Source organism: Ylistrum balloti, unplaced genomic scaffold (assembly GCF_031769215.1).
Source record: "Ylistrum balloti isolate Yb309-2 unplaced genomic scaffold, AGI_CSIRO_Ybal_v1 Utg370934, whole genome shotgun sequence".
Taxonomy (NCBI): Eukaryota; Metazoa; Mollusca; class Bivalvia; order Pectinida; family Pectinidae; genus Ylistrum; species Ylistrum balloti.
In genome coordinates this window covers 353,783-381,641 of record NW_026782528.1, presented here as the reverse complement: position 1 = coordinate 381,641, position 27,859 = coordinate 353,783, and the positions used below count along the sequence as shown (strand labels likewise).

Genomic DNA, 27,859 nt, shown 5'->3' with positions numbered 1-27,859 from the left:
GAGTACAGTTGTACATACATGTAACATAACAGTACAGATGTGAGGCCACTTTACAGCTGTACAGTTGTACATACATGTAACATAAGAGTACAGATGTGAGGCCACTTTACAGCTGTACAGTTGTACACACATGTAACATAACAGTACAGATGTGAGGCCACTTTACAGCTGTACAGTTGTACATACATGTAACATAAGAGTACAGTTGTACATACATGTAACATAACAGTACAGACGTGAGGCCAATTTACAGCTGTACAGTTGTACATACATGTAACATAACAGTACAGACGTGAGGCCAATTTACAGCTGTACAGTTGTACATACATGTAACATAACAGTACAGATGTGAGGCCACTTTACAGCTGTACAGTTGTACATACATGTAACATAACAGTACAGTTGTGAGGCCTCTTTACAGCTGTACAGTTGTACACACATGCATAACATACAGTTACATGTGGCCAACTGTACAGCTGTAAGTTGACACACATGTTCTTTCTTTTACGATTACGTCGTTTCTTTTCACGTCGTCGTTGCTTCCTCTTTTGTCACACTGTTTGTGGCTGCTGGTTCGTCCTTAAGGAGCGGGTCAGTCAGTGCACGCTGGCGTATTCTGAAGTGGAAGAACAATTATTCATTTTACTGGTAGGTAAAACGCTTACGATGGTGTGTAGTCACAATGGTCACACACTTAACCTAGCCATCTCAAAGTAAATGTTTGTCAAGCTATTGTTTGGTAAATAGAGGAGTTGTCAAAATAACACATAACTGATATATCACACTGACGAAGTGAATAAGGAGACTATTGTGAAATACTATGACATTAATTTTGTATTAAATAATTGGAAGATTTGCTCAAGTGTTATTTGTGGATTTGTATCGGTGTTATTTGTCTGTGAGTTATTGGTAGATTTGTATCGGTGTTATTTGTCGGTGAGTTATTGGTGTCGGTGTTATTTGTCGGTGAGATATTCGTGTCGGTGTTATTTGTCTGTGAGTTATTGGTGTCGGTGTTATTTTTCTGTGAATTATAGGTGGATTTGTATCGGTGTTATTTGTCTGTGAGTTATTGGTGTCGGTGTTGTTTGTCTGTGAGTTATAGGTGTCAGTGTTATTTGTCTGTGAGTTATTGGTGTCGGTGTTATTTGTCTGTGAGTTATTGGTGTCGGTGTTATTTGTCTGTGAGTTATTGGTGTCGGTGTTATTTGTCAGTGAGTTATTGGTGTCGGTGTTATTTGTCTGTGAGTTATTGGTGGATTTGTATCGGTGTTGTTTGTCTGTGAGTTATTGGTGTCGGTGTTATTTGTCAGTGAGTTATTGGTGTCGGTGTTATCTGCTTGTAGTTATCGTGTCGGTGTTATCTGTCTGAGTTATTGGTGTCGGTGTTGTTTGTCTGTGAGTTATTGGTGTCGGTGTTATTTGTCAGTGAGTTATTGGTGTCGGTGATATTTGTCAGTGAGTTATAGGTGTCAGTGATATTTATCTGTGAGTTATTGGTGTCGGTGATATTTGTCTGTGAGTTATTGATGTCGGTGTTATTTGTCTGTGAGTTATTGGTGTCGGTGTTATTTGTCAGTGAGTTATTGGTGTCGGTGTTATTTGTCTGTGAGTTATTGGTGTCGGTGGTGTCGGTGTTATTTGTCTGAGTTATTGGTGTGGGTGTTATTTGTCTGTGAGTTATTGGTGTCGGTGTTATTGGTGTTGGTGTTATTGGTGTCGGTGTTATTTGTCAGTTTATTGGTGGATTTGTATCGGTGTTATTTGTCTGTGAGTTATTGGTGTCGGTGTTATTTGTCTGTGAGTTATTGGTGTCGGTGTTATTTGTCTGTGAGTTATTGGTGTCGGTGTTATTTGTCTGTGAGTTATTGGTGTCGGTGTTATTTGTCAGTGAGTTATTGGTGTCGGTGTTATTTGTCTGTGAGTTATTGGTGTCGGTGTTATTTGTCTGTGAGTTATTGGTGTCGGTGTTATTTGTCTGTGAGTAATTGGTGGATTTGTATCGGTGTTATTTGTCTGTGAGTTATTGGTGTCGGTGTTATTTGTCTGTGAGTTATTGGTGTCGGTGTTATTTGTCAGTGAGTTATTGGTGGATTTGTATCGGTGTTATTTGTCTGTGAGTTATTGGTGTCGGTGTTATTTGTCAGTGAGTTATTGGTGTCGGTGTTATTTGTCTGTGAGTTATTGGTGTCGGTGTTATTTGTCTGTGAGTTATTGGTGTCGGTGTTATTTGTCTGTGAGTTATTGGTGTCGGTGTGAGTTATAGGTGTCGGTGTTATTTGTCTGTGAGTTATTGGTGTCGGTGTTATTTGTCTGTGAGTTATTGGTGTCGGTGTTATTTGTCTGTGAGTTATTGGTGTCGGTGTTATTTGTCAGTGAGTTATTGGTGTCGGTGTTATTTGTCTGTGAGTTATAGGTGTCGGTGTTATTTGTCTGTGAGTTATTGGTGTCGGTGTTATTTGTCTGTGAGTTATTGGTGTCGGTGTTATTTGTCTGTGAGTTATTGGTGTCGGTGTTATCTGTCTGAGTTATTGGTGTCGGTGTTGTTTGTCTGTGAGTTATTGGTGTTGGTGTTATTTGTCAGTGAGTTATTGGTGGATTTGTATCGGTGTTATTTGTCTGTGAGTTATTGGTGTCGGTGTTATTTGTCTGTGAGTTATTGGTGTCGGTGTTATTTGTCTGTGAGTTATTGGTGTTGGTGTTATTTGTCAGTGAGTTATTGGTGGATTTGTATCGGTGTTATTTGTCTGTGAGTTATTGGTGTCGGTGTTATTTGTCTGTGAGTTATTGGTGTCGGTGTTATTTGTCTGTGAGTTATTGGTGTCGGTGATATTTGTCTGTGAGTTATTGATGTCGGTGTTATTTGTCTGTGAGTTATTGGTGTCGGTGTTATTTGTCAGTGAGTTATAGGTGTCAGTGATATTTGTCTGTGAGTTATTGGTGTCGGTGATATTTGTCTGTGAGTTATTGATGTCGGTGTTATTTGTCTGTGAGTTATTGGTGTCAGTGTTATTTGTCTATGAGTTATTGATGTCGGTGTTATTTGTCAATGAGTTATTGGTGTCGGTGTTATTTGTCAGTGAGTTATTGGTGGATTTGTATCGGTGTTATTTGTCAGTGAGTTATTGGTGTCGGTGTTATTTGTCTGTGAGTTATTGGTGTCGGTGTTGTTTGTCTGTGAGTTATAGGTGTCGGTGTTATTTGTCTGTGAGTTATAGGTGTCAGTGTTATTTGTCTGTGAGTTATTGGTGTCGGTGTTATTTTGTCAGTGATTGCCAGTGGAGAGATCCTTCTCGTCCTGAGTAATGGGATAGCTACCTGTTGTTTCTGGTAGCGGAGAGACATTTCTCACCGTCGAAGCTGTTCTCCCAGCAGTAAATGGACTGGGCGAGATTAACTCCTTCTACTGATACTGACTGCCAGGTACTGCAACAGCAAAACAGATCTTAATTCTTCTTCAATTATTTGCATATTATCCTATACATGAGTCACGCCTCTCTATCGACAGCCAAATAAAACAATAACAAAAATTCTGAATTCATCTTTGATATAGATATAAACTCACACCTCCACACTGATTACCAGGCACTTTCCATTCATCTTCTAACATTTTATTTACATTACGAAATGAACAAATCACCAAGAGAACACATACGAATGCAGCCTCCACATGTACTCCGGCATGTTAATTAAACCTTCTAGTCTATTGCCAATACCTGTTTTGGAGCCTTTAATTAAATAACTTCACGATCTGTAAAGTGTACATTGTTTCAAGGCAATTTACTATGTACTGTGTTTCCCCTTACATTCCAAAAATATTAAATGTCCTAATTGAACAATTTTACATGTACTTTTTTATTATTCTTGTTTAAATGAGAGAAAGGCATTTCCTTCTGGGGTCTAAAAAACGGATGGTTTGTTTATTCGGGGGCAGAGGAATGTCACACAAATTCATGAAAAAAAATGAACTCCTCAGACAGATATCCATGAGAATTCCCTTATATAAAGACCCATTCGAATTCTTTCAGTTTAGAAATCAATTAGTATTTTTTCAATCCGATATGATTCTCTTGATATAGAGATCAATGGAGACCCTCTTCTAATTAAAGGATCAATCCATATATGATTTAAGTAAGAAAACAATGCCAATTGTCTTTATTACCAGCTCAATAGGGAGTATCTTGAATTAGAGATTACGGAGGACTCTTCTAATATATATATAGATCGATGACAATTGATGATCAATCACATGTGACAAATACATAAATTTATCTTCTCTAGTACAATCAAATATACTCTTATATGCAAAAAGCCTCCGTTGGGATTCGAACCCGGTACCCCTGATTTACTAGAGAGAAGATCTATTCAGCCAAGCGGCATAATGCAGCCAGTATTTCATAAGTAACATCGAATGGCTTTGTATGTCGCTTTGTAATGTGTAAAATATACAGCAGAGGGTATTTCCATATACATTTAGAATATTTTTACATATGATGTCATGTGACTCTATCAACTGTAGAATATCTACTTACCTTTTTTGTAGTAACTCGTGAGAGAGACAGGCTGGTGCAAATACAGCCCTGTAATACAAACATACAGCGTTACAAAAAGAGACAGGTAATTACTATGTAAATACGAAAGACGGCGGACGTTATATATGATTTATATAAATGATAAGTATTTGTTTCAAACGGTGTTGACAATGATAAGTATTTATTTTGTCAATTGTGAGCAAAATACAAAATATTACAACAGCTGAAGAAATTTACTTTTGTTATAATAGACTCAAACAGAACAACGGTCATTGGCTGTCCTAGAGCTATGTTAACATGTTATCTTTTCTACAATGACTTACGTGACATTTTGTAGAGTGCTTTTGACATGTTCCCCGAGATTATGCAGGTACTCCCATTGGCCCCTGGAGAAGACCGTGTTGCCCCGATTCATGGCAAGCTGTGATTGGTCAATGAGATTATTGACCGTAATCTGAGCCTCGTCGAACAAGTACTGAACGATGAATATCGGAGCTGTAATAACACAATACACTCATGATATATAATAGTTAGGGCAGAATGACAACTATTCAATTAATTTTCAGATACAAGTGGCACAATTTCAAAATAACCACACTAAGTAATTTTTCCTTTTAAAAACTCGCAATTTTGCATGCAGTCCTTTGAATTTTTAACAATGCCGTAGTTTTCTGTGACGTGTTAAGACTAACCTATGTTCCAACGTTAGGTATTCACTTAAACTCAGTGTCCCACAGTCGATTACTTCTAGCATCCTTTTTGTGGTTAAGTTTTAAATAATGTATAGATTTGTGAAGAAGACTTGAAGTTCGATGTTTGGTCTAAGATTGGCCTATGTTCAGTGCTTGATAGCCCCGTAGCGCAAACTTAATTTACTTCGATGGTAATGTGCAAGATTGAACTACATTTTAGGAATGGTGAAGGATTAAGTTACCTTAAAGCTATGTTGAATTTTACCATTTTCCCAGTGTTTGGAATATGTTTCTGTTGTGATTGACATACTTATTTAGTGTTGAATATATACATAATCTATATAATCTTAGATATATATTGTATCTCTGTTTCAGTGTCGATTATATCCTTATGTTGGGGATTGACCTACTTATGACTGACCTATTTATTATGGTTGACCTACTTTTCAATGTTGGATATATCCTATAGCCGAAGTAACATTTCCAGTGCTCTGACTCCGGGTATTGTGCTTTACAGGCGTCGGGAACCTGACCTTTCCACAAACTGAAAATGAAATTAAATGATATAAAGCCGAAGTACACAAATACAGCAGTTATTCTATTATAATGTTCATCATAACAGAGGTCTTCATAACCATTTTCATAAACACCATTCCCATGAAAATAAATAGGATCGTCAATTACAATACAGAAATCTGGCATTTTTAACCGTTCGGGGAAATACATATAAGAACAACAGAAAAAACCCCGAGAATTCACCGGGTTATTTATTGTTTCATAAAACGTAATACGATTTACAGTGCTGGTTAATCGAGAGACTGGCCTGCTACACGTTACTCTCTGCTTCTGGGTCACATTGTAACGAGACCCTGTCTAGAGATTTATACCGCGCTATGGCAGTTCTAACGATTTTCCGTCAGAATCAAAATGTGTTCCACTATTTCCATCCTCCTCACTAATCACCCCGGAGATATTACAGAGGAGAAGTACTTTGAAAAGAGTAATTTCATGCAGTCAACCTTCCGATTAAATGTCACCAAGCTATAATTTCAAACTCGTCACCGGACGGTAATTCCGGATTTTATTCCTTTCATCATTCTAATTCAGATTCTAATCAGAGGCCAGTTATACTACAATGCGGTATTTTCTCGTTATTTTTTCTAGCGCATTGTTATCAAAAACAAAAACTATCACGTATTTATTACACGAAATTAAAGAGTGTCGATCAAGCCAGATATTGTCTATGTAAACTAGAACGCGGCACAGTGACAGGTAAGCTTGACGCCCCGGAGCTGGTCTCTCTGTTGCTATAGTTGGTCTTTAACACTTCACAGTGAAACAAACTCGGTCTACCTTCTGTCAGCCAATACTCCTTATCCATATTTTATATATGATTTTGATTTTAATTACATCTATTTCAAAAGTTGGTTTTCCGGAATCTGTTTCTGAAAGGGTTAGTTACGGGAATGAGATATTAACTACTAAACTACATATTACATTATATATATATTTTTTATACTTATTAGAGATCAAACTATTGGTTATAACCCTTGCATCGCTATTTCCATTTAAATGGATATTAAAGGTATATTTATATATATGCTGCCTGATAAAGCTCGCAATGCGAGGATGTGTCTATATTATGTGTGACAATTGTGGACCTATTTACACGACCAAGTTAGGGCAACAGCAGCAGATCAAAGTGACGATATTCCTGTCCGATGGGCTATTGGTAGAGTAAGGGTCCTCATATAAAAGCCATTTTATAGGGAAATAAAACCTGACGGTTTAGCGATGCGGGATACTTCAAACGGGCGGTGGTTGTGTATCGCCGTAACGCATTGTCCCCTAATCGCCGGCCATACCAACAGTCGGCCTTACCAATAATTATTAGTAAACAGAAAATTGATATTTCACTTTGTCCTCAAATTTGGTGTGTAGAGTCACACAGATCAAACTGGGGGCAATATTTGGATAAATAGTCGTGTCCTTTCAGAACTCATTTGACAGTGACGTTTGAAAATGCCACGGTCGATGGTTGATCGTGGTGTTGTAACGACGATCAAAGGTGAACACCTACCAAACACACCTGTGAACAAGATTAAATCTACTATCTCTGAATTTGTCCACTTTGATTAAAAGTAGGTTTCTTGTTTTTCTCACATCCAACATACGCTTTCTGTTTTCTAGTTTTCAGTGTATCTACACATTTTTTATTTAGATATCCGATAAAGCATGGTGATATGGATATTTTCTATCAATGACAGCTTGGATCAGGAAGAGCAGGACTGTCATTTAAACATACACCTGTATGTTTACCGTAATTTCAAGACCAACAAAAACAAGCCCATCAAGGGTACCTTTTCGATAAAAAAAATACTCAGTGAATTAGAAATAACGACACATGAAAAGATATCGTGCCCATTAAAATGAATATCGTTTTATTATAAAAATAGCAACAGATTGTCACGTACTTGATACCCCGTTTGACGCCGTCGGCGGGAGCACACGAGAACGGTTCTGTACACTCTCTTGCGTGGTATTGCGGGGTGTCCACAAACCATCCCGAATCGGCAATCCCCCGTACCTCCACTGTCGGGGCTAGCTTGGACATGAGGTCAGCTACTCGGTCAAGATTGGTCAGAACACCAGTTCCACCAGCACTGAGGACATAAAAACATCACAATTATCAGGAATGTAAAATCCACAAATATCGTTCTACGTCATTTGGAAAGTCTCTGTGTAAAACGCTATTGAGTGTTCCAGAAGACTCCGAATGAATAAACAATTACCTGCTCCCCGCGAGCATCAACTTCCGGGCCCGTTGAAGCCCCTTCGGAATCAGTTCCCGAATCACAGCTTCTACGATGTATGACCCAAGAAATGCGTAGCCCTCTGTAAATGTAATAATAAAATACAAATCGTGTGGCTCCAGAAACTATTTATCAAGAGGACAACTACGTACAAAGGAAACAAAAACACCGAAACATTCCGATAAAAATTGACTACATGTTTTACGCGGACATCTTAAGATTATTGAAATAAAACCATCGTCTCGTCTTCTGAGAGATTAAGATGACGTATAAAAAGTAAGATAACACATACCCGAACTCCTGGAAGTGCCTGTCCATGAATCACTGGAGCAGTAGGGAACCACACTGAAAACATCATACTACACTTGTAATATAGTTGTTATTGTAATACTGGTCTATAGTTTTTACACGAATCGTTACAAACTAGAGTTTAAAAAACGAATGTTAAAAAAACAACAAAAGAACACAACGAAGCCAGCAAAATAATATACTCGGGAACTAAAAGCGTGGATACAGGAAAAAATTCCTTCGCATTAAATTGTTGGAGACATAGGTTGTAGAGTTTCGATTACAACAGGCGTCAGACAGAGGTAGCCAGGCTAAACAGTCTTGAAATGTCTGTCGAAAGACAGATGAGAACCGTGCAAGGGAAGAACAGACCAAGAGATGAGGACAGTCCAGACGTGGACCAGCTTTCTGAATTTCATGTCCTGATTATTTGTATAAAGTCAAATGAGTACTGTCCAGGAGTGGACCAAATTTCTTAATTTCATGTCCGAAATGTTTGTATAAAGACAGATGAGGACAGTCCAGACGTGGACCAGCTTTCTGAATTTCATGTCCTAAATGTTTGTATAAAGACAGATGAGGACAGTCCAGACGTGGACCAGTTTTCTGAATTTCATGTCCTAAATGTTTGTATAAAGACAGATGGGGACACTTCAGGAGCGGAACAGATTTCTGAACTCCTTGTCTGATGTTGTGTTATGCTTGGTGAAACTGCGGTGTATTTCGTCTTTGTGTGTTTCTGAAGAATTGTATAGTCACACAAGTGAATATTAACTTTCAAGTGAATATTACCTTTCAAAGGAAATTCAGTATACCAAGCTGCATCATACAGCTGTTTCGTCCTGATAAGATTAATCAGTGATGATAGTGACCTACTTTGTGAAATTCTAGAAGGAGAGTCAAGGAAAATGACAGTTGACAAAACAAGTACATATTGAGTCTGATACTGTTTATTTTTCTTGACAAAAATGAGATGAATCTTGTTTTGTAAGTTGACCTGGTAGTACATTACAATATACAATAAACAAATCTACCTCTAGTTAACTGTTTTGTCTACTATCTTATCCTGATTTGTGTTAATGTATGACATTGTCTCATTACTGTAACTGTGAGTACACAATTAGGACGAAGTGTGAAAAACTTCGGTGTAAGTGTGGAGAACAGTTTTGAGGGAGTGTGGAGACTCAATTCGGAGGAAATGTGAATATAAAATTTGGAGGAAGTGTGGAGACACAATTTGGAGTAAGTGTTGAGACACAATTTTGAGGAACAATGGAGAACAATTTTGAGGAAGTTTGGGAACACAATAAAGAGGAAGTATGAGGACACAATTTGGAGAAAATGTTCAGATATAATTTGGAAGAAATATTGGAATAATTTGATGGTTACTCACACAATATTGGCGTTAAAGTAGTAAGGATTTTCTTTCGGGTCCCAGGAAAGGATGCCAGTACCTGGAATAGAATCAATTACAGATGGAACTATATCGAATTAACATTAATCATCTGTTAACAATTAGGTAAGACATCAATTCAGGATCATCGTGCCCAAACAACAAGTCTTTTCGTCGTAAAACAGAAAGAAATTTGAATCTTGAATTATTTTCACTTGAATATTCGTGATTGCATGCGGCGTGGTATTATATCACATCAGAGTATAGTCTTATATATACCAGGAACAATCGTAATATGATCAGATAAGCTCAAAAACTCTGAGGTGCGTTGTTAAGAACTGAGGTCGGGCTGGGGAGGGGATGTTTACTGTATTATATAACGCCCCCTCGGTCGCACCACGCAGACTGTGAAACGTGCATCACCTTGTACAAGCGGCTGGTATTCTACACAGCAGAAAACGTGTTTGTAAGCAAATTAAAGTTTCAAATAAAGAAACATTTTAATTAGTGTGAGTTGTGTAGAGGGCACATGCATGTCTTTCTGGGCGGCCCGAGCAGAAGCGATGGCCACACAGCACGCGTGGACTTTAGTAAGTCCTGTTATCCACAGATACCCATAGATCTACACGCCACGATAACATCTAATCTCGTTACCAGTTATATGATCGAATGCAAAATGTCTCATCTTTCGATATCTTATTCACAAACAGAATTAAACACCTGTGAAAACCCAGTAGTTGGTTATGTTAGTTCTGTTAGTTCTCGGCAGTTTCAATCTATTCGATAAAAAAATCTTCTAACACAGTGAGTGTTTACTCAGACGAACGCCTAATTAGTACTGGAGCTGGTCAATATACGATAGTACAGGACAATGCATTAGATTAGAACCATGTATTTATAAATGTTTCGAGCTACGGAGCTATTGCGAGAAAAGTGAAACCGAAGGCAACGTTAGATTGACAAAGAAAGTGAACACTTTTTTCGATAATTCCGCAAAACAATTCTACATATTCAATTTGGTATGACTAATATGACATTCGTTTATAATAACGTACAGTTAATATCACGACGTTCTATAATATAATATCCTTAGACAAACTCGAACAGTTTAACACATCCCTTTATAAATCATTTACGGTTAATATCACATCAAGTCAACGACACACCTGTGTGATATCAACCATACTTTGTAGTGTACCTGTGTGATATCAACCATACTTTGTAGTGTACCTGTGTGATATCAACCATACTTTGTAGTGTACCCAGAAGTTTACCTGTGTGATATCAACCATACTTTGTAGTGTACCTAGTGGTTTACCTGTGTGATATCAACCATACTTTGTAGTGTACCTAGTGGTTTACCTGTGTGATATCAACCATACTTTGTAGTGTACCTAGTGGTTTACCTGTGTGATATCAACCATACTTTGTAGTGTACCCAGAAGTTTACCTGTGTGATATCAACCATACTTTGTAGTGTACCTAGTGGTTTACCTGTGTGATATCAACCATACTTTGTAGTGTACCTGTGTGATATCAACCATACTTTGTAGTGTACCTAGTGGTTTACCTGTGTGATATCAACCATACTTTGTAGTGTACCTAGTGGTTTACCTGTGTGATATCAACCATACTTTGTAGTGCACCTGTGTGATATCAACCATACTTTGTAGTGTACCCAGTAGTTTACCTGTGTGATATCAACCATACTTTGTAGTGTACCCAGTAGTTTACCTGTGTGATATCAACCATACTTTGTAGTGTACCTGTGTGATATCAACCATACTTTGTAGTTTACCCAGTAGTTTACCTGTGTGATATCAACCATACTTTGTAGAGCACCTGTGTGATATCAACCATACTTTGTAGTGTACCCAGTAGTTTACCTGTGTGATATCAACCATACCTTGTAGTGTACCTGTACGATATCAACCATACTTTGTAGTGTACCCAGTAGTTTACCTGTGTGATATCAACCATAATTTGTAGTGTACCTGTGTGATATCAACCATACCTTGTAGTGTACCTGTGTGATATCAACCATACCTTGTAGTGTACCTGTGTGATATCAACCATACTTTGTAGTGTACCCAGTAGTTTACCTGTGTGATATCAACCATAATTTGTAGTGTACCTGTGTGATATAAACCATAATTTGTAGTGTAACCAGTAGTTTACCTGTGTGATATCAGCCATACTTTGTAGTTTCATAGTTTTATCTGTTCTATGTTTTTTTTAAGTATACCTGGTAGTTTCGTTGTTACTGTAACGATTCTCACTTTGGGGGCTTGATATTATTTGGATTTGGTCTGAAGCTGAAAACGTTTCATGTCGTCCTTTCATCGTTCAAATTACCAAAGGTTTCGACCATACGACATCATTCATGATACCTGTACTACACAACTGGTAGCTGACAAACAGAATCTCTGACTGTCCGGCGTAGCCGTGTAAATCATGTTTGTCTGCCCACACTGGGTACTTTGCGGTACAGAAGGGACCCATACAATGTACGGTGCTGCTCTGGGTTGATAAGAAGTTGTAGGTTTTGAACGAGTTTGCCAGTGTAGTACTTGTTACAGGTTAACATTACAATCACACACAACAAACACAGGCTAGATTGATCGCCCTATGTTCTCTGTGTATAACAATCGCATCACGCAAAAACTCCCGGTGTTTTAACTTATCTAATGTTCGACAAAAACATTTACATGTACCGACAACTGTTTGTTTACAGAATACGAGGAGGGTAGTCTCATTATCAAATCACTTCTACGACCCTTTTTCTCAAAAGAATACCTTTCCTCGCTACGAGCCTTTGATGTTCAGAATTTTCGGAATTCCTCTCCATTCTTCGATGATAAGAAGATGGTATAATCTATGTTGAATGTTTGTGACGACTGTTTTGTCTTCGAACAAAACCTCGGGGTTGGAGATTATGCCTAATGACTTATACAGTTGTTAGAGGGAGGTTTCCGCCAATAATTAGCACTCAATTAGTGATCGTTTCCCGTAATATCGCCGGGGCCAAACCTCTAATTATACACGTCAGTAACACTTGTGCGTTAATATGAAATAATAGTCTTAACACGAAGTTAACCACAATTTTCCGACGATCGATCGCTGCGATGGTCAAGATTCAATATAGAGCTAGAATAAAGGAGTCACGCTGACCGCTTATAAATGAGACGAATCAAGAGTTCTGTACAGTTAACTTGGCCACATGGGGCGGCTAGAATAGTTTATCGTCATACCTTGTGGTACTGCGTGACCATGGATTCGTCTCTAATAAGGATTATCTACTGATAATCACCATGTGCTCCGTGTGTATTTTTTCTCTTTCCACTCGATTTTATTTATATGCGGAGAAATGCGGAACTCGGCCGTAACCACATCTATTACACCCCCGGTGGTCGCGGGCAGGTGGGTAGCACGCGAAAAAGGGGAAATAAATGTCAGTTATCACGAAGTTGTGTAGCAGTGACTACAGTTAAAGAGGAAATTTTCACACCGAACCCAAAGCTCCGTTTCACATATTCCTCTGAAGAACGGGTTCCCTTCTATATACTTGTTTAATCCTTCTAGCATTGTTTCTTTCTCTTCCCCAAGGACCACGTGATTCCCCAGACATAATGAGGATTTGACGTTAGGTAAACTGAGGAATTTAAGTTATATATATTAATTATGGTAAACATATATCATTACTATAGTAATCATTGTGTTGTGAGATGACGTGAAACTTCGTACCATCATCGTAACCAAGATTTGTCATTTTGAGAATCTGTTTAATCTTCGGTCCTAAAGCATTTTTTCGAAATAAGAGTTATCCAAAGTCACTGAACTGAGACATAGAGGTGTGAAATATACAGAAAATGTGGTAAGTATTTAGAGGTGATCTAACACTACTCACCTGCCCTGATTTCTGGCCAGTCCACAGAACTCATCAGTGATCTCATATGCTTACTTTCCCATCTTAGCTGACAACTCGGTCTGTCAAAACAGTACCATCCTCCTTTAAGGAAAAGTAAGACATGTTAGATGAGTTCGTATGTCGTATGTGTACTATGTGTAGAAGTTAAATAAAATCAGCATACAGATAGAGCTTAACAATTTGGTGTACAAAAAGTCAAGTATTCCCAATGTTCCAGTAGAGTTTGTGAGGATAAATATCTATTCTAGACCAGCGTTATATGACATATAGTAAGATATTTAAGAATATATGAAGGCAAGGTTTGAGAAACAGGGCATACAATTGTACAATTTCTATAATTGTACTTGCGAGTCAAAAGTGGAATACTTAATCAATCATTTTGTTGAAGTTTTTGATTATGTACTAGATTTTTTGAGGGGCAGATGACGTCGTTATTCTGTTATAAAAAAATACTTGTGAAATGTGTTATTTCGACTAATACAAAATCATTATTGTATGAGCGTGAGGGGTTTTACTTTGTTAGGTTAGCTAGATTAGCTAGGTGAAAGGCAATTTTTTTCTTCTTAAGATACTTCTTTTTAAGTATAACATAAAACAAACAGGAGATGATGATATCATTCACCAGTTCTAGATTTGTAAAACCATGCAACATAAAGAATGTCTTAAACCCTAAGAAACACACACGATATACAACGCCTGGCTTTTTTTTATGTAATTGAAGCAACATAATACATTCTTAATCTGCTCACGCCATTGTTAAAACAAATGATATACGACGGTTGATGACGTCATATGCTCAAGATGACGTACGTCTGATGATGTCATTTCTACCGTGCTAAAGTAGTTCGTCGGTACAAATATGAGGTAGTGTGTTTTGCACAACATTCATATACATGTATTAGTTTTTTTTTCTAAATGTAATTATATTCAATATACATAACCTCTTTGTAGATTAGCGAGAAATGATGTCGATTAGAATTATTTTCAGAAAAAAATACTTTATAATTACACATTTTGATATCAATTATGTATTTCGACATTAATTAGGTATCCGGTCATATAGAGGGAAAAGCTCTCATCTTAAACGATGAAATAATTCTAATAAAGGGCTCAGACATCCAAGCATTATGACGTCACAAGTCTTATCATTACACTGCCAGCAGACAAATGTAAATGTAGGCTAAATATATCTCATGACGTCAGTTGATAGCATGTATGATTACTTCTAACATGATTTATACAGTAGTACATAAACAAGGTATCCCGAAATGATTTATACAGTAGTACATACACAAGGTATCCCGAAATGATTTATACAGTAGTACATACACAAGGTATCCCGAAATGATTTATACAGTAGTACATACACAAGGTATCCCGAAATGATTTATACAGTAGTACATACACAAGGTATCCCGAAATGATTTATACAGTATTACATACACAAGGTATCCCGAAATGATTTATACAGTAGTACATACACAAGGTATCCCGAAATGATTTATACAGTAGTACATACACAAGGTATCCCGAAATGATTTATACAGTATAACATACACAAGGTATCCCGAAATGATTTATACAGTAGTACATACACAAGGTATCCCGAAATGATTTATACAGTAGTACATACACAAGGTATCCCGAAATGATTTATACAGTAGTACATACACAAGGTATCCCGAAATGATTTATACAGTAGTACATACACAAGGTATCCCGAAATGATTTATACAGTAGTACATACACAAGGTATCCCGAAATGATTTATACAGTAGTACATACACAAGGTATCCCGAAATGATTTATACAGTAGTACATACACAAGGTATCCCGAAATGATTTATACAGTAGTACATACACAAGGTATCCCGAAATGATTTATACAGTAGTACATACACAAGGTATCCCGAAATGATTTATACAGTAGTACATACACAAGGTATCCCGAAATGATTTATACAGTAGTACATACACAAGGTATCCCGAAATGATTTATACAGTAGTACATACACAAGGTATCCCGAAATGATTTATACAGTATAACATACACAAGGTATCCCGAAATGATTTATACAGTAGTACATACACAAGGTATCCCGAAATGATTTATACAGTAGTACATACACAAGGTATCCCGAAATGATTTATACAGTAGTACATACACAAGGTATCCCGAAATGATTTATACAGTAGTACATACACAAGGTATCCCGAAATGATTTATACAGTAGTACATACACAAGGTATCCCGAAATGATTTATACAGTAGTACATATACAGTAGTACATACACAAGGTATCCCGAAATGATTTATACAGTAGTACATACACAAGGTATCCCGAAATGATTTATTAGCAGACCGACATAATAAAATACACTAACATCTGATTTATCAAAGATATGTTTTATCGTCTCAGACACACGTACCGAACTTTTTAAATCTTCAACGTCGCTATTAATTTCTGATTCCGTCTGCATTTTTTATCTAAAGAAAATGTCTATGATCTTTTTCCTTCTGTAAATTTGCATTTTACAGATGAAAGCTTCGCCTTGGGCACGACAACGTTTGTTTTTGTCTACATAGTAAACATACGTAACGACGAGACTGGGAAACCGCTGTCATTGTATGTAATTCGTAAATAGGAAAACCTTCCGAGATGTAAGTGAACGTAATCACCTGTAAATATAAAAACCTTCCGAGATGTAAGTGAACGTAATCACCTGTAAATATAAAAACCTTCCGAGATGTAAGTGAACGTAATCACCTGTAAATATAAAAACCTTCCTAGATGTAAGTGAACGTAATCACCTGTAAATATAAAAACCTTCCTAGATGTAAGTGAACGTAATTCGTAAATATGAAAACCTTCCTAGATGTAAGTGAACGTAATTCGTAAATATGAAAACCTTCCTAGATGTAAGTGAACGTAATCACCTGTAAATATAAAAACCTTCCTAGATGTAAGTGAACGTAATTCGTAAATATGAAAACCTTCCTAGATGTAAGTGAACGTAATCACCTGTAAATATAAAAACCTTCCGAGTAGTAAGTGAATGTAATCAAATGTAAATTGAAAACCTTCCTAGATGTAAGTGAACGTAATTCGTAAATATGAAAACCTTCCTAGATGTAAGTGAACGTAATCACCTGTAAATATAAAAACCTTCCTAGGTGTAAGTGAACGTAATCACCTGTAATTATAAAAACCTTCCTAGATGTAAGTGAACGTAATTCGTAAATATAAAAACCTTCCTAGATGTAAGTGAACGTAATCACCTGTAAATATGAAAACCTTCCTAGATGTAAGTGAACGTAATTCGTAAATATAAAAACCTTCCTAGATGTAAGTGAACGTAATCACCTGTAATTATAAAAACCTTCCGAGATGTAAGTGAACGTAATCACCTGTAAATATAAAAAACCTTCCGAGATGTAAGTGAACGTAATCACCTGTAAATATAAAAACCTTCCTAGATGTAAGTGAACGTAATTCGTAAATATGAAAACCTTCCTAGATGTAAGTGAACGTAATCACCTGTAAATAGGAAAACCTTCCTAGATGTAAGTGAACGTAATCACCTGTAAATATAAAAAACCTTCCGAGATGTAAGTGAACGTAATTCGTAAATATAAAAACCTTCCTAGATGTAAGTGAACGTAATCACCTGTAAATATGAAAACCTTCCTAGATGTAAGTGAACGTAATCACCTGTAAATATGAAAACCTTCCTAGATGTAAGTGAACGTAATCACCTGTAAATATAAAAACCTTCCGAGATGTAAGTGAACGTAATTCGTAAATATGAAAACCTTCCTAGATGTAAGTGAACGTAATCACCTGTAAATATAAAAACCTTCCTAGATGTAAGTGAACGTAATTCGTAAATATAAAAACCTTCCTAGATGTAAGTGAACGTAATCACCTGTAAATATAAAAACCTTCCGAGATGTAAGTGAACGTAATTCGTAAATATAAAAACCTTCCTAGATGTAAGTGAACGTAATCACCTGTAAATATAAAAACCTTCCTAGATGTAAGTGAACGTAATTCGTAAATATAAAAACCTTCCTAGATGTAAGTGAACGTAATTCGTAAATATAAAAACCTTCCTAGATGTAAGTGAACGTAATTCGTAAATATAAAAACCTTCCTAGATGTAAGTGAACGTAATCACCTGTAAATATAAAAACCTTCCTAGATGTAAGTGAACGTAATTCGTAAATATGAAAACCTTCCTAGATGTAAGTGAACGTAATCACCTGTAAATATAAAAACCTTCCGAGATGTAAGTGAATGTAATCAAATGTAAATTGAAAACCTTCCTAGATGTAAGTGAACGTAATCAAATGTAAATTGAAAACCGCTGTCAATGTACGTAATCACTTGACACCTACTGAATTACTAAATCAAACAAAAATGGTTGACTTATATACATTCCGCTTAGTCAATAATTTTGGCGGAACTTTGTTAATGTATATACTTAGAAATAGCTGACTGTGCGTAATTTTGTCATGTGCGCATTGTGTTCATTAGATCTTTAGTGATGTGTGTGATACGTTGATTACATATTTGTTAATATTTGTAATAAGTTTACTAGATTTTTGTTCATGTAGATAATAAGAAAACTAGATTTTTGTCAATGTGTTAAAACGTAATTAGATCTTTGTTTACGTTCGTGATAAATTGATTGGAACTTTGTTATGGTGTGTAATGTGTTGGTTAGATCTTTGATAATGTACATAATCTGTCAAATGGATCTTTGTTAATGTACGTAATCAGTGAACTGGATCTTTGTTAATGTACGTAATCAGTGAACCGGATCTTTGTTGGTGTACGTAATCTGTTAATTGGATCTTTGTTAATGTACGTAATCAGTGAAATGGATCTTTGTTCATGTACGTAATCAGTGAACTGGATCTTTGTTAATGTACGTAATCAGTGAACCGGATCTTTGTTGGTGTACGTAATCTGTTAATTGGATCTTTGTTAATGTACGTAATCAGTGAACTGGATCTTTGTTAATGTACGTAATCAGTGAACTAGATCTTTGTTAATGTACGTAATCAGTGAACTAGATCTTTATTAATGTACGTAATCAGTGAACTGGATCTTTGTTAATGTACGTAATCAGTGAACTGGATCTTTGTTAATGTACGTAATCAGTGAACTGGATCTTTGTTAATGTACGTAAACAGTGAACTGGATCTTTGTTGATGTACGTCAGTGTTGATGTACGTAATCAGTGAACCGGATCTTTGTTAATGTACGTAATCAGTGAACTGGATCTTTGTTAATGTACGTAATCAGTGAAATGGATCTTTGTTAATGTACGTAATCAGTGAACTGGATCTTTGTTAATGTACGTAATCAGTGAAATGGATCTTTGTTAATGTACGTAATCAGTGAACCGGATCTTTGTTAATGTACGTAATCAGTGAACTGGATCTTTGTTAATGTACGTAATCAGTGAAATGGATCTTTGTTAATGTACGTAATCAGTGAACTGGATCTTTGTTAATGTACGTAATCAGTGAACTGGATCTTTGTTAATGTACGTAATCAGTGAAATGGATCTTTGTTAATGTACGTAATCAGTGAACTGGATCTTTGTTAATGTACGTAATCAGTGAACTGGATCTTTGTTAATGTACGTAATCAGTGAAATGGATCTTTGTTAATGTACGTAATCAGTGAACTGGATCTTTGTTAATGTACGTAATCAGTGAACTGGATCTTTGTTAATGTACGTAATCAGTGAACTGGATCTTTGTTAATGTACGTAATCAGTGAAATGGATCTTTGTTAATGTACGTAATCAGTGAACTGGATCTTTGTTAATGTACGTAAACAGTGAACTGGATCTTTGTTAATGTACGTAATCAGTGAACCGGATCTTTGTTGGTGTACGTAATCTGTTAATTGGATCTTTGTTAATGTACGTAATCCCTTAATTGGATCTTTGTTAATATATGCATTACGGTAAACTAGAAGATCTTTGACAATAAAGGAAAATCGCATTGCTCAGTCGGTAAAGTCGCCGTTTGTCTAGGGTCGGTAATGAGCTGACAGAGATAATTAGTTAGAGGTGAGTAAAGTCGCCAATAAGTAAACATATTATCTACATACCTTCTAGGAATACAATCCACCGTTTGCTGCCGTAAGATTTACGAATGTAATACCTGAAAAAATTAAAACAATGACATTAAAAACCAACAAAAGAATAACATGTTTTGTTGATGGTGTATATAGACAGATGTTAGGACACAAGGATGACATTAGAACAGGCACGTGCTTGTGAATGGGGTCCCCCGTACTGCAGTAGTAGGCCCTCATGTCAATCACACGGCGCGGGCCTGACCTACAGGTCTAACGCTACACAAAACGCTTGATTGCTAAAAAGCGCTCCACGATTTATCATTATTGCTGTTGGAGTGGTTCGCGCTGTTTTTAGAATCTACAACAAGATCCAATTTCAGTTATTTCCCGGTTTGTTTTTTGACGGAAGCTTGATATGTGAGTAAGAACACTGGGCTCATCAACAACACTTTGTTACAGTTACATCTAACGGTCAATAGTGACAACATCCAATGTAAGAACCCTGTCCATTATATCTCATTGACATCTAGAAGGTTTGCCACTTAATTCCAGAGAAAATGAGTTGCTCACAAACCTGTATTATAGCAAGTGCATGAATTCTATATAACTGCTTTCTGATTTACTTAAATATTGCATTTAAACAGGTAAACAACCGTGCTTAAATAATCGATTTTATTTATTGTAATAAAGAAGTTTTATTCAAAAATTCACAAAATTGCTGTTATATTCGTTGATGTTTATAACTGTACATCCCTATTGAGCAATATCTTGTCATCATGCGTAACAACTAGAGGTAAAAAAATTAAACAAAACACTTTCGATAGTCTCAATTCTTATTTAATGCGCGCGATAAATTCAATACATGGTCAATGTCTTAAAATCGTAATGTCTGCATTTTGACTCCGGACAGAGAGACAAAAATGACTCGCCAGAGATACGCCTCTTGTCTTTGCCCTCCAAAATACAGTTTTTATATTCCTGACTGCTAGAAACACTGTATTGTAACAATACAGCGGGCCAGTCTAATCGTTACGTTGACTTTCTAGTTCTAATGTAACTGGGCGGCGACGAGCGACTGTAAATATTTTCGTGTGTCGCTTTACAACCGCTGTCTGATACCCGTGATTTCTTAACATGTTGTTTCTTTTTACAACCATCATGCTTCATAAACAAATTCAAATTCAAATTCTTTTATTGAACCTCAGATCATACATACATGGCATGTGAGGATGTCCATATGAAAACATGGCGTAGTCAGAGTTAGCATGGTATACAATAAATAGTTGTACAATTAAAATGAGATGTTAAACATTTTAATGTTTTGTAGTTTAGGTGTTTATCCAAAACTTCATTTCACCAAATATATACAAATGTATGTAATTTAAACAGCATTTTTATGTTTTGTTATTATCAAATTTACAAAGTATACACAGAGTGGCATAGTAAAAATGCTACTTCTTAGACATTTGCCAAACCAAGCAGAAACTAACAACGAAAGTTACACTAAAACAACAACGAAAGTTACACTAAAACATCAAAAATGAAAATTAAACCGAAACATCCTCAACAGAAGCTTCTACTTAATATCTATAACATAATTTGTATTCTAAAACAAAAATTGTCGAGAACTGTGTAAACAAATTGGATGTTTATTTTAAGTATGTGAATAACACCATCTAGAGTACGGACAACGTCCAATGTACTTTTCCTGTTCTTTATTCGGCGTGGAAGCATGTAAGACTGAAGAATGCGTTCCATAAAACTTCCGGTAGAACGTAATTCACGGAATGTTGTATGGCGTATAAATGACTTGTACCAGAACTAAACGGGCTCGGAATGTCTATGTTTTACAAAATTATCAAATGTATTTTCTCGGAAATTGCCACAAAATTATCGTTATAAGCATCACGTGGGATGTACGAACACGCTACACCAGAACGTAGTGTTTGTATTAACCGTGACCCGGGTCGTCAGGGTTCAGTCACTGGGCTCTAATACGGGGAAATGGTAGCTTGTCGGATCGAATTATATTACGGAAGATATCTAACGATAGTCGCCTTAGTTGTGACAAGGCGTGCACGTGTCCTTTTTCATAGGAGAAGTCCTACCCTGAGGCACGATCGGACTTCGTGGATTGGACCATTTATTTCTAAATTTTCATTATAAAAGATTATCACCTCGGATTGCTTTGTTACGTTTTTACCACACATTATAATTCTGATCACTACGTTTAAGGACCACATTCTATCAACATCAGCAATGGTATATTATTTTTTTCGTCCATTATCACCCACTTGCAGTATTTCCCATATTTTCATTATTGCATTTAAATTAAGCGATATTTTGACGGGTTCATGTACGTCGTAATGTCGATGACGATATTACCAATTAATGAGTGACGTTGTAACATCCGAATAGTTAATAGAGTGACGTCGTAACGACTGGACAGTTATTGCGTGACGTCGTGACGACTGAACAGTTATTGCGTGACGTCGTGACGACTGAACAATTATTGCGTGACGTCGTGACGACTGAACAGTTAATGACTGAGGCCGTAACGACTGAACAGTTATTGCGTGACGTCGTGACGACTGAACAGTTATTGCGTGACGTCGTAACGACTGAACAGTTACGGTGTGACGTCGTGACGACTGAACAGTTATTGCGTGACGTCGTGACGACTGAACAGTTATTGCGTGACGTCGTGACGACTGAACAGTTATTGCGTGACGTCGTAACGACTAAACAGTTACTGCGTGACGTCGTGACGACTGAACAATTATTGTGTGACGTCGTGACGACTAAACAATTATTGCGTGACGTCGTGACGACTGAACAGTTATTGAGTGACGTCGTAACGACTGAAACGTTTTTAAATGACGTCGTAACGACTGAACAGTTAATGTCTGAGGTTGTAAAGACTGAAAAGTAAACGAATGACGTCATAAAGACTGAATGTATGTGTAGTGATGACGTTATATTGATGTAGCTAAAAGTTCAGTGAACAGCATTTTAGTACAAAGATTGGAAACGCAGCACGAGTGAAAGACACAAAAATATTAGACATACGAGTGAAATTTATTTGTTATTACTGAAGTCACTGTTAGATATTCTGTTTATTACACTTTCACTAGTGAAATAGCCGAAGTACTGGCATATTAAGAACAGATATAGAATGAGGAAGCTGGCTAGGCTTTTCACGGATACTACTCACTGATTATAACTAAGCGGCACGCGACAAAATGTAGTCCATGTTTTAAAGAAAAAAACATTAAATTACGTGAACAAAAAATCAATTTCAATGTAAATCGATTTCTATTTTCACATAGTATATGTTACTTATTCATGTCACTAACAAACACAATTTTCTGTAAAACGTTCAGAGAGCGTTTAACGTGTGACAAGTTACTACGCGACTGAAAATATGGCGGAATTCTACGGCTGTCGCTGTTACTGACACGAATCCTTTTGAAATGTCTAACGTTTTCGCTCTACATTCAAGAAGTTAAGTTGAGGATTGGGTTTGATCTCCGATAAGGTGATCTTCGTTGAATTTCTTGCTGATTTTCATGGAATTGAAGGTCGAGTTACTAGTAAACGATCCCTTCAGTTTTCTGGTTTTGTATTTTTTGTACCAGGCTTTACGATTTGCCAATTTTAGAAGATGATTTGTGTTCTCTCTTTTCATTGGTGTAAGTGTGCAAAAGTATTATTTTTCACAGGCGAAAAAAACACACAAAAAATGAATTGAGATTTTCACGAGTGAAATATAACACTTTTATCAATGAGATATTTCTCTATACTTCACTGGCAAAATTGTAATAAACAGGTATATGTTTTCTTTCAATCCTGCCGCACTAAGACTGGTACTCGCCTCGGGTCTATATTTGGAATCCCATTAATCACGAACTTCCTTTATAAGGGCGGCTGACGTATACAGCCCTGTAGTATGATGGACATACACGCAGCATTACTTTTCCGACACGTGTAGGGTTCACCGACCCAATTACACGCGGTTGCCCAACGTTCGATTTACAGTCCAAACCGAAGCAACATGAACGGAAATCCTCTTCGTGGAAGCTGTAAGTGCTAATTGGCCAAAGCGCACGTGCGAAATTGGGGTCATTTAGTATATTTCAACAAGTTTCTTCTACCTCTAAACAAACGTTTTAAAGACTTACTGTAACAGTTTGGACTGTAAAAAGCATATGTATCAATTCGTAATCCAGGTAAAAGCATCATATTTCATTCCGTAGTTTACTGAAATAAATTTCTCTGTTTGATTGTTTATCAGTATCACTCCAACCGTTCTAATTTAGGTACGATATTTATACACTACATTTATTGAAAAGTAGACACAGTTATCCTAAAGGTTTAGAACAAAGACAAATCAAAGGAAACAAAATCCCCCTTAAGCAGTAGCAATGAAGACCGTCAGGACAGGATGTCCTTTTGTTACGTGTAAGGGCTACAAACAGCCATAAGGAACAGAATATGTACCCACTATCACAACGCCTAATATTACAAATAGTACACGTCAGGAATTAAACTACTTTGAAAATCCCTTTGAAATCCGGTGAGGTTTAAACTAATTTCTGATCCTGAACAATCCGGAACAAGTGAGCAATAAAAACGGAAACAAGGGGACATTTTGGAGGGAGGGTTATGGAATGATGCAATGGCCCATCTCTCCGAGGTCACCGTTACATTCCCTCCCCCGCTTACAACGGAATCACAAGTCGTTAGAGGTCCAGGTCGCTTCCGTTTTTTGTGTGTCATGCGCCAAAGAAACAATCATTTGAAAATTAGGATCGTCTTAAAACCACATTAGCTGTTATTTGGTGATAGTTAAGTCACTGCGTTTAATGCGATGTAGCATGCTACAGTACGTGTATGTGGTCGTAAGTCCTCAGTATACTAGGTATTATCTGGCCCTAACTATAGCTTATCTATCATCCTGCTTGGTTTTGACATTCACTACAATATATCTTCATTTGAAAAGACTTTGATTTTAATCTACCATCAATGAAATAAACTTCGTCTCCTTTGTCCACACTAAACTGATAATTCAGACAAAATTTTAACACTGCCATCATACCACACTTGGTTTGTGTCGGATATAATCTGTTTTGATTTTTGATAATTGTACAAGAACGTGCAGTACTGTATCCTCCCTGGCACAGCTCGTGTGTCTCCGGCAGCAATGTGTCGGAGTGTGGACTGCCAAGACGTGTCTGGGATGAACAAACGATAGAATATATCGTCATTTGTTATACATTAATCAGGGCCACAATGACATAGATAAGTATCAGCAGTCAGCTCCTTAATATCAAAGCAATTGTAGGTAAGTCGTGTTCTTTCTTAATGTATAGACATCACGTGATTAAACAAAAACATGTTGATAGGGAAAGGCGACAGCAATCGAAATTTCGAAGTTAAGCTAGCTGTTTTAACAGCCTAACTAACGAACAGCAATGTAATCTTAAGGGAAAAAAAGACATTAATTATTCAGAAATTCCATTTTGTATAATTGTTATATTTTAAATCTGTGACGATTCAAGAATAGCGACCTCACGCTGACACTTTGCGATACCAATCCTTAATTTGACAACGTTTCAGTCCCTGATACTACGCAAACAAACTCTCGAATCAGAGGTTTGCGTCCGGCTGAAATGGTTTTATAAGTATACATGCTTGGATATTTCTGCCATATCAGGAAGAATTAACAAATTTGAAACTAATTGTTTCCAATTTGAAGGCAAAATCTACTGAGGTAATGTCGTCATTCATTGGTTGACGTCATATCTAGTATCCCACTCATGACATTCACAACGTCAAGCCTGGTTATTTCATCAAGCATAGCCCTGTCATATTGCATTCAATGTCGCAGGTAAAATAGGTTTGTGTTTCCAAACAATATTGTGCAAGATATCCAAGATAATTAAATGGATCAGTTAGATCATTTTGAATGGCCTACATCGAAGCTTTTAGAAACATTCCTTAATAAGAAAAATACAAAAAAGTAGATTGAACACGATATTTAGTAAGTAGCGATCCGGTAAAAAGTACACAGGTTTATCCAAAGGGATGACCTACTTCCGAATAAAGGAACTCAAGTCTCTTGATGTAAGTAAAAAAACTTATTACGAAGGTACACTGAGGAATCTGCGAAAATTTTCTTCCCATTGTCAATGGGTTGTCGAGAATTGGACTAGATTGTTGTGCAATGGGCTGGTATTCCCAAGAATGACTGATGTTCGGTCGACACAAAGTAAAACACGTGTTGATATTGAATGAGGTGTGTAGGAGTATATTGATAACGTCTACTACAATGGAGGTAGGTGGGAATCAGTGAATGGTATATACAAACGTGTCCATTTAACCGTTTGTTACAGGGTAGTGTATGTATATATCTCGCTGCTTGTAAGTCAGTACTCTCAGTACTTTGATTTGAGTTAGCCCTCTAAGCATTGAGATGTTCATGAGAAAATTAACATTTATTTTATCAGCGAGTTTCCAGTAACATCCCAATAACCCCGCATGTTGTCCAATTTGATCACTCAGAAACTCGGCGGATACCATTTATAAATAATACAGTCAGATAGGAGCTAATACGTCAATTCAGTCTACTTCTCGCCCCGATCTCGTGAGATTATAGCGGTCAGATGACACACTGGACACTGATGTTCCCAAGAATAGCCGGGGTTTGATTTCCTGGTCAGACAAGATAGGGTAGCGTGTCACATGTCTGACCACGATCTGGGATTTCTTTCAAAACTGACCATACGATGTTTTATCGTGAGGTACGGGTCATAACACATGGAAAGAATGAATGGTTTTTTAGTTAAATAATTATGGATTCGTTTTATTTCGGTGACCTTGAAGAAGACGATATCAAGTAACGTTTTACTAAATAAAAAAATGGATTCACTGTATAATTGTGACCGTGACCACCATTTATCATATCACCGTTATAATTCATCACAGTTACACAGATATATCCTTAAACATGGATCTAAAGAAACCGTCGTCTGAGTCTTGTAAATCTCTCATAAAGATCAATCCACTTTCTCTCCGTAGTGATTGACCAGATACGTGTTAAAGAAATATCTTCACACCTGTCAGTTTTACCTGTACCTTTGATCGTACCGCCAAATGTAGCCATCATGTTTCATCTTTATTATCAGATAAAGATCAATGTTCATATGTGTCGTTTCATCTGCGTCAAGTCGTTTCCCTCTTTATTGCATAAGGCCGAGTGCGATACACATTCTCTCGTGTTCTATATAACTGGACCCTTCTCATCTCTGCCTTATGATGAAGAAACGATAGCAAAAAAATGCATATACAATCGTTCGTTTATTTTACACCGTTACTTTAAAATGTAAATGTTTTACGGTGTAGAGCACATACATATTAAATCAGCACAGGACAGTTTGGTTATCATTTACACAAACCGACACTTCCGGCCTGTCATCTTGACATAGCGGTTCCCAAGGGGTCCACAAGCATCTTCTGTCTCCGTCCTCATCGTTGAAAACGTGACCAATCGGACATGTAGAGGAACCAGTGGTAAGATAAATTAGTACATAGGGTGTATTCTATCATCAGACCAATATCTTCTTTTAATATGAGAATGAAAAACATTGAACTATTTGACCTCTGACCCTTATGTTACCCTCCTTGTCTTGAAACCTCATTATCTATACGTGTGCTTGTCTCTAAGATATTGGTTCAAAATAAAGATTATTTCTAAATAAAGAAACAAATTATCGCATGTTCTGATTTCATGTTGTAGCCTATTTCCACCGCTCTTTATAGAGACCATACGTGGGACCCATTGACAAGAGTTCGTTTGAGCTCTCCAGTAAAACCTTGCCTACAAACGTCAACATAAATAGTCTTATCTGGAACACCTTTTTAGCATCCAAAATAATCTGAAATGGTCACTCCTTTCCTCTGTATGTGAACCTTGTTTGAAGTTTTCACTAAATGCCAATCAAGTAGAAAAAAAGAACGTCGTCAATGCCGTACGTCTTTGAAGATAGGTAAACTTATTTACATTGCTCTGCTTAAACTGGTCCTATCAGGGCCCGGAGCCCGGCCCTAGTG

At 36.8% G+C, this 27,859-nt stretch overlaps 1 protein-coding gene across 1 annotated transcript in view; it reads right to left on the bottom strand.

The window, feature by feature from the left end:
* Positions 1-458: 458 nt before the first annotated feature.
* LOC132559567 (palmitoleoyl-protein carboxylesterase NOTUM-like) overlaps positions 459-27,859 on the bottom strand; it is a gene marked incomplete at its 3' end in the record, with an annotated part of 38,184 nt that continues 10,783 nt past the window's right edge. The window contains 12 exon segments of the mRNA XM_060224198.1: positions 459-557; positions 559-616; positions 3,319-3,426; positions 4,533-4,580; positions 4,856-5,027; positions 5,668-5,768; positions 7,699-7,887; positions 8,017-8,119; positions 8,330-8,382; positions 9,719-9,779; positions 13,626-13,727; positions 19,778-19,830. Coding sequence (XP_060080181.1) covers positions 459-557; positions 559-616; positions 3,319-3,426; positions 4,533-4,580; positions 4,856-5,027; positions 5,668-5,768; positions 7,699-7,887; positions 8,017-8,119; positions 8,330-8,382; positions 9,719-9,779; positions 13,626-13,727; positions 19,778-19,830 — 1,147 coding nt within the window.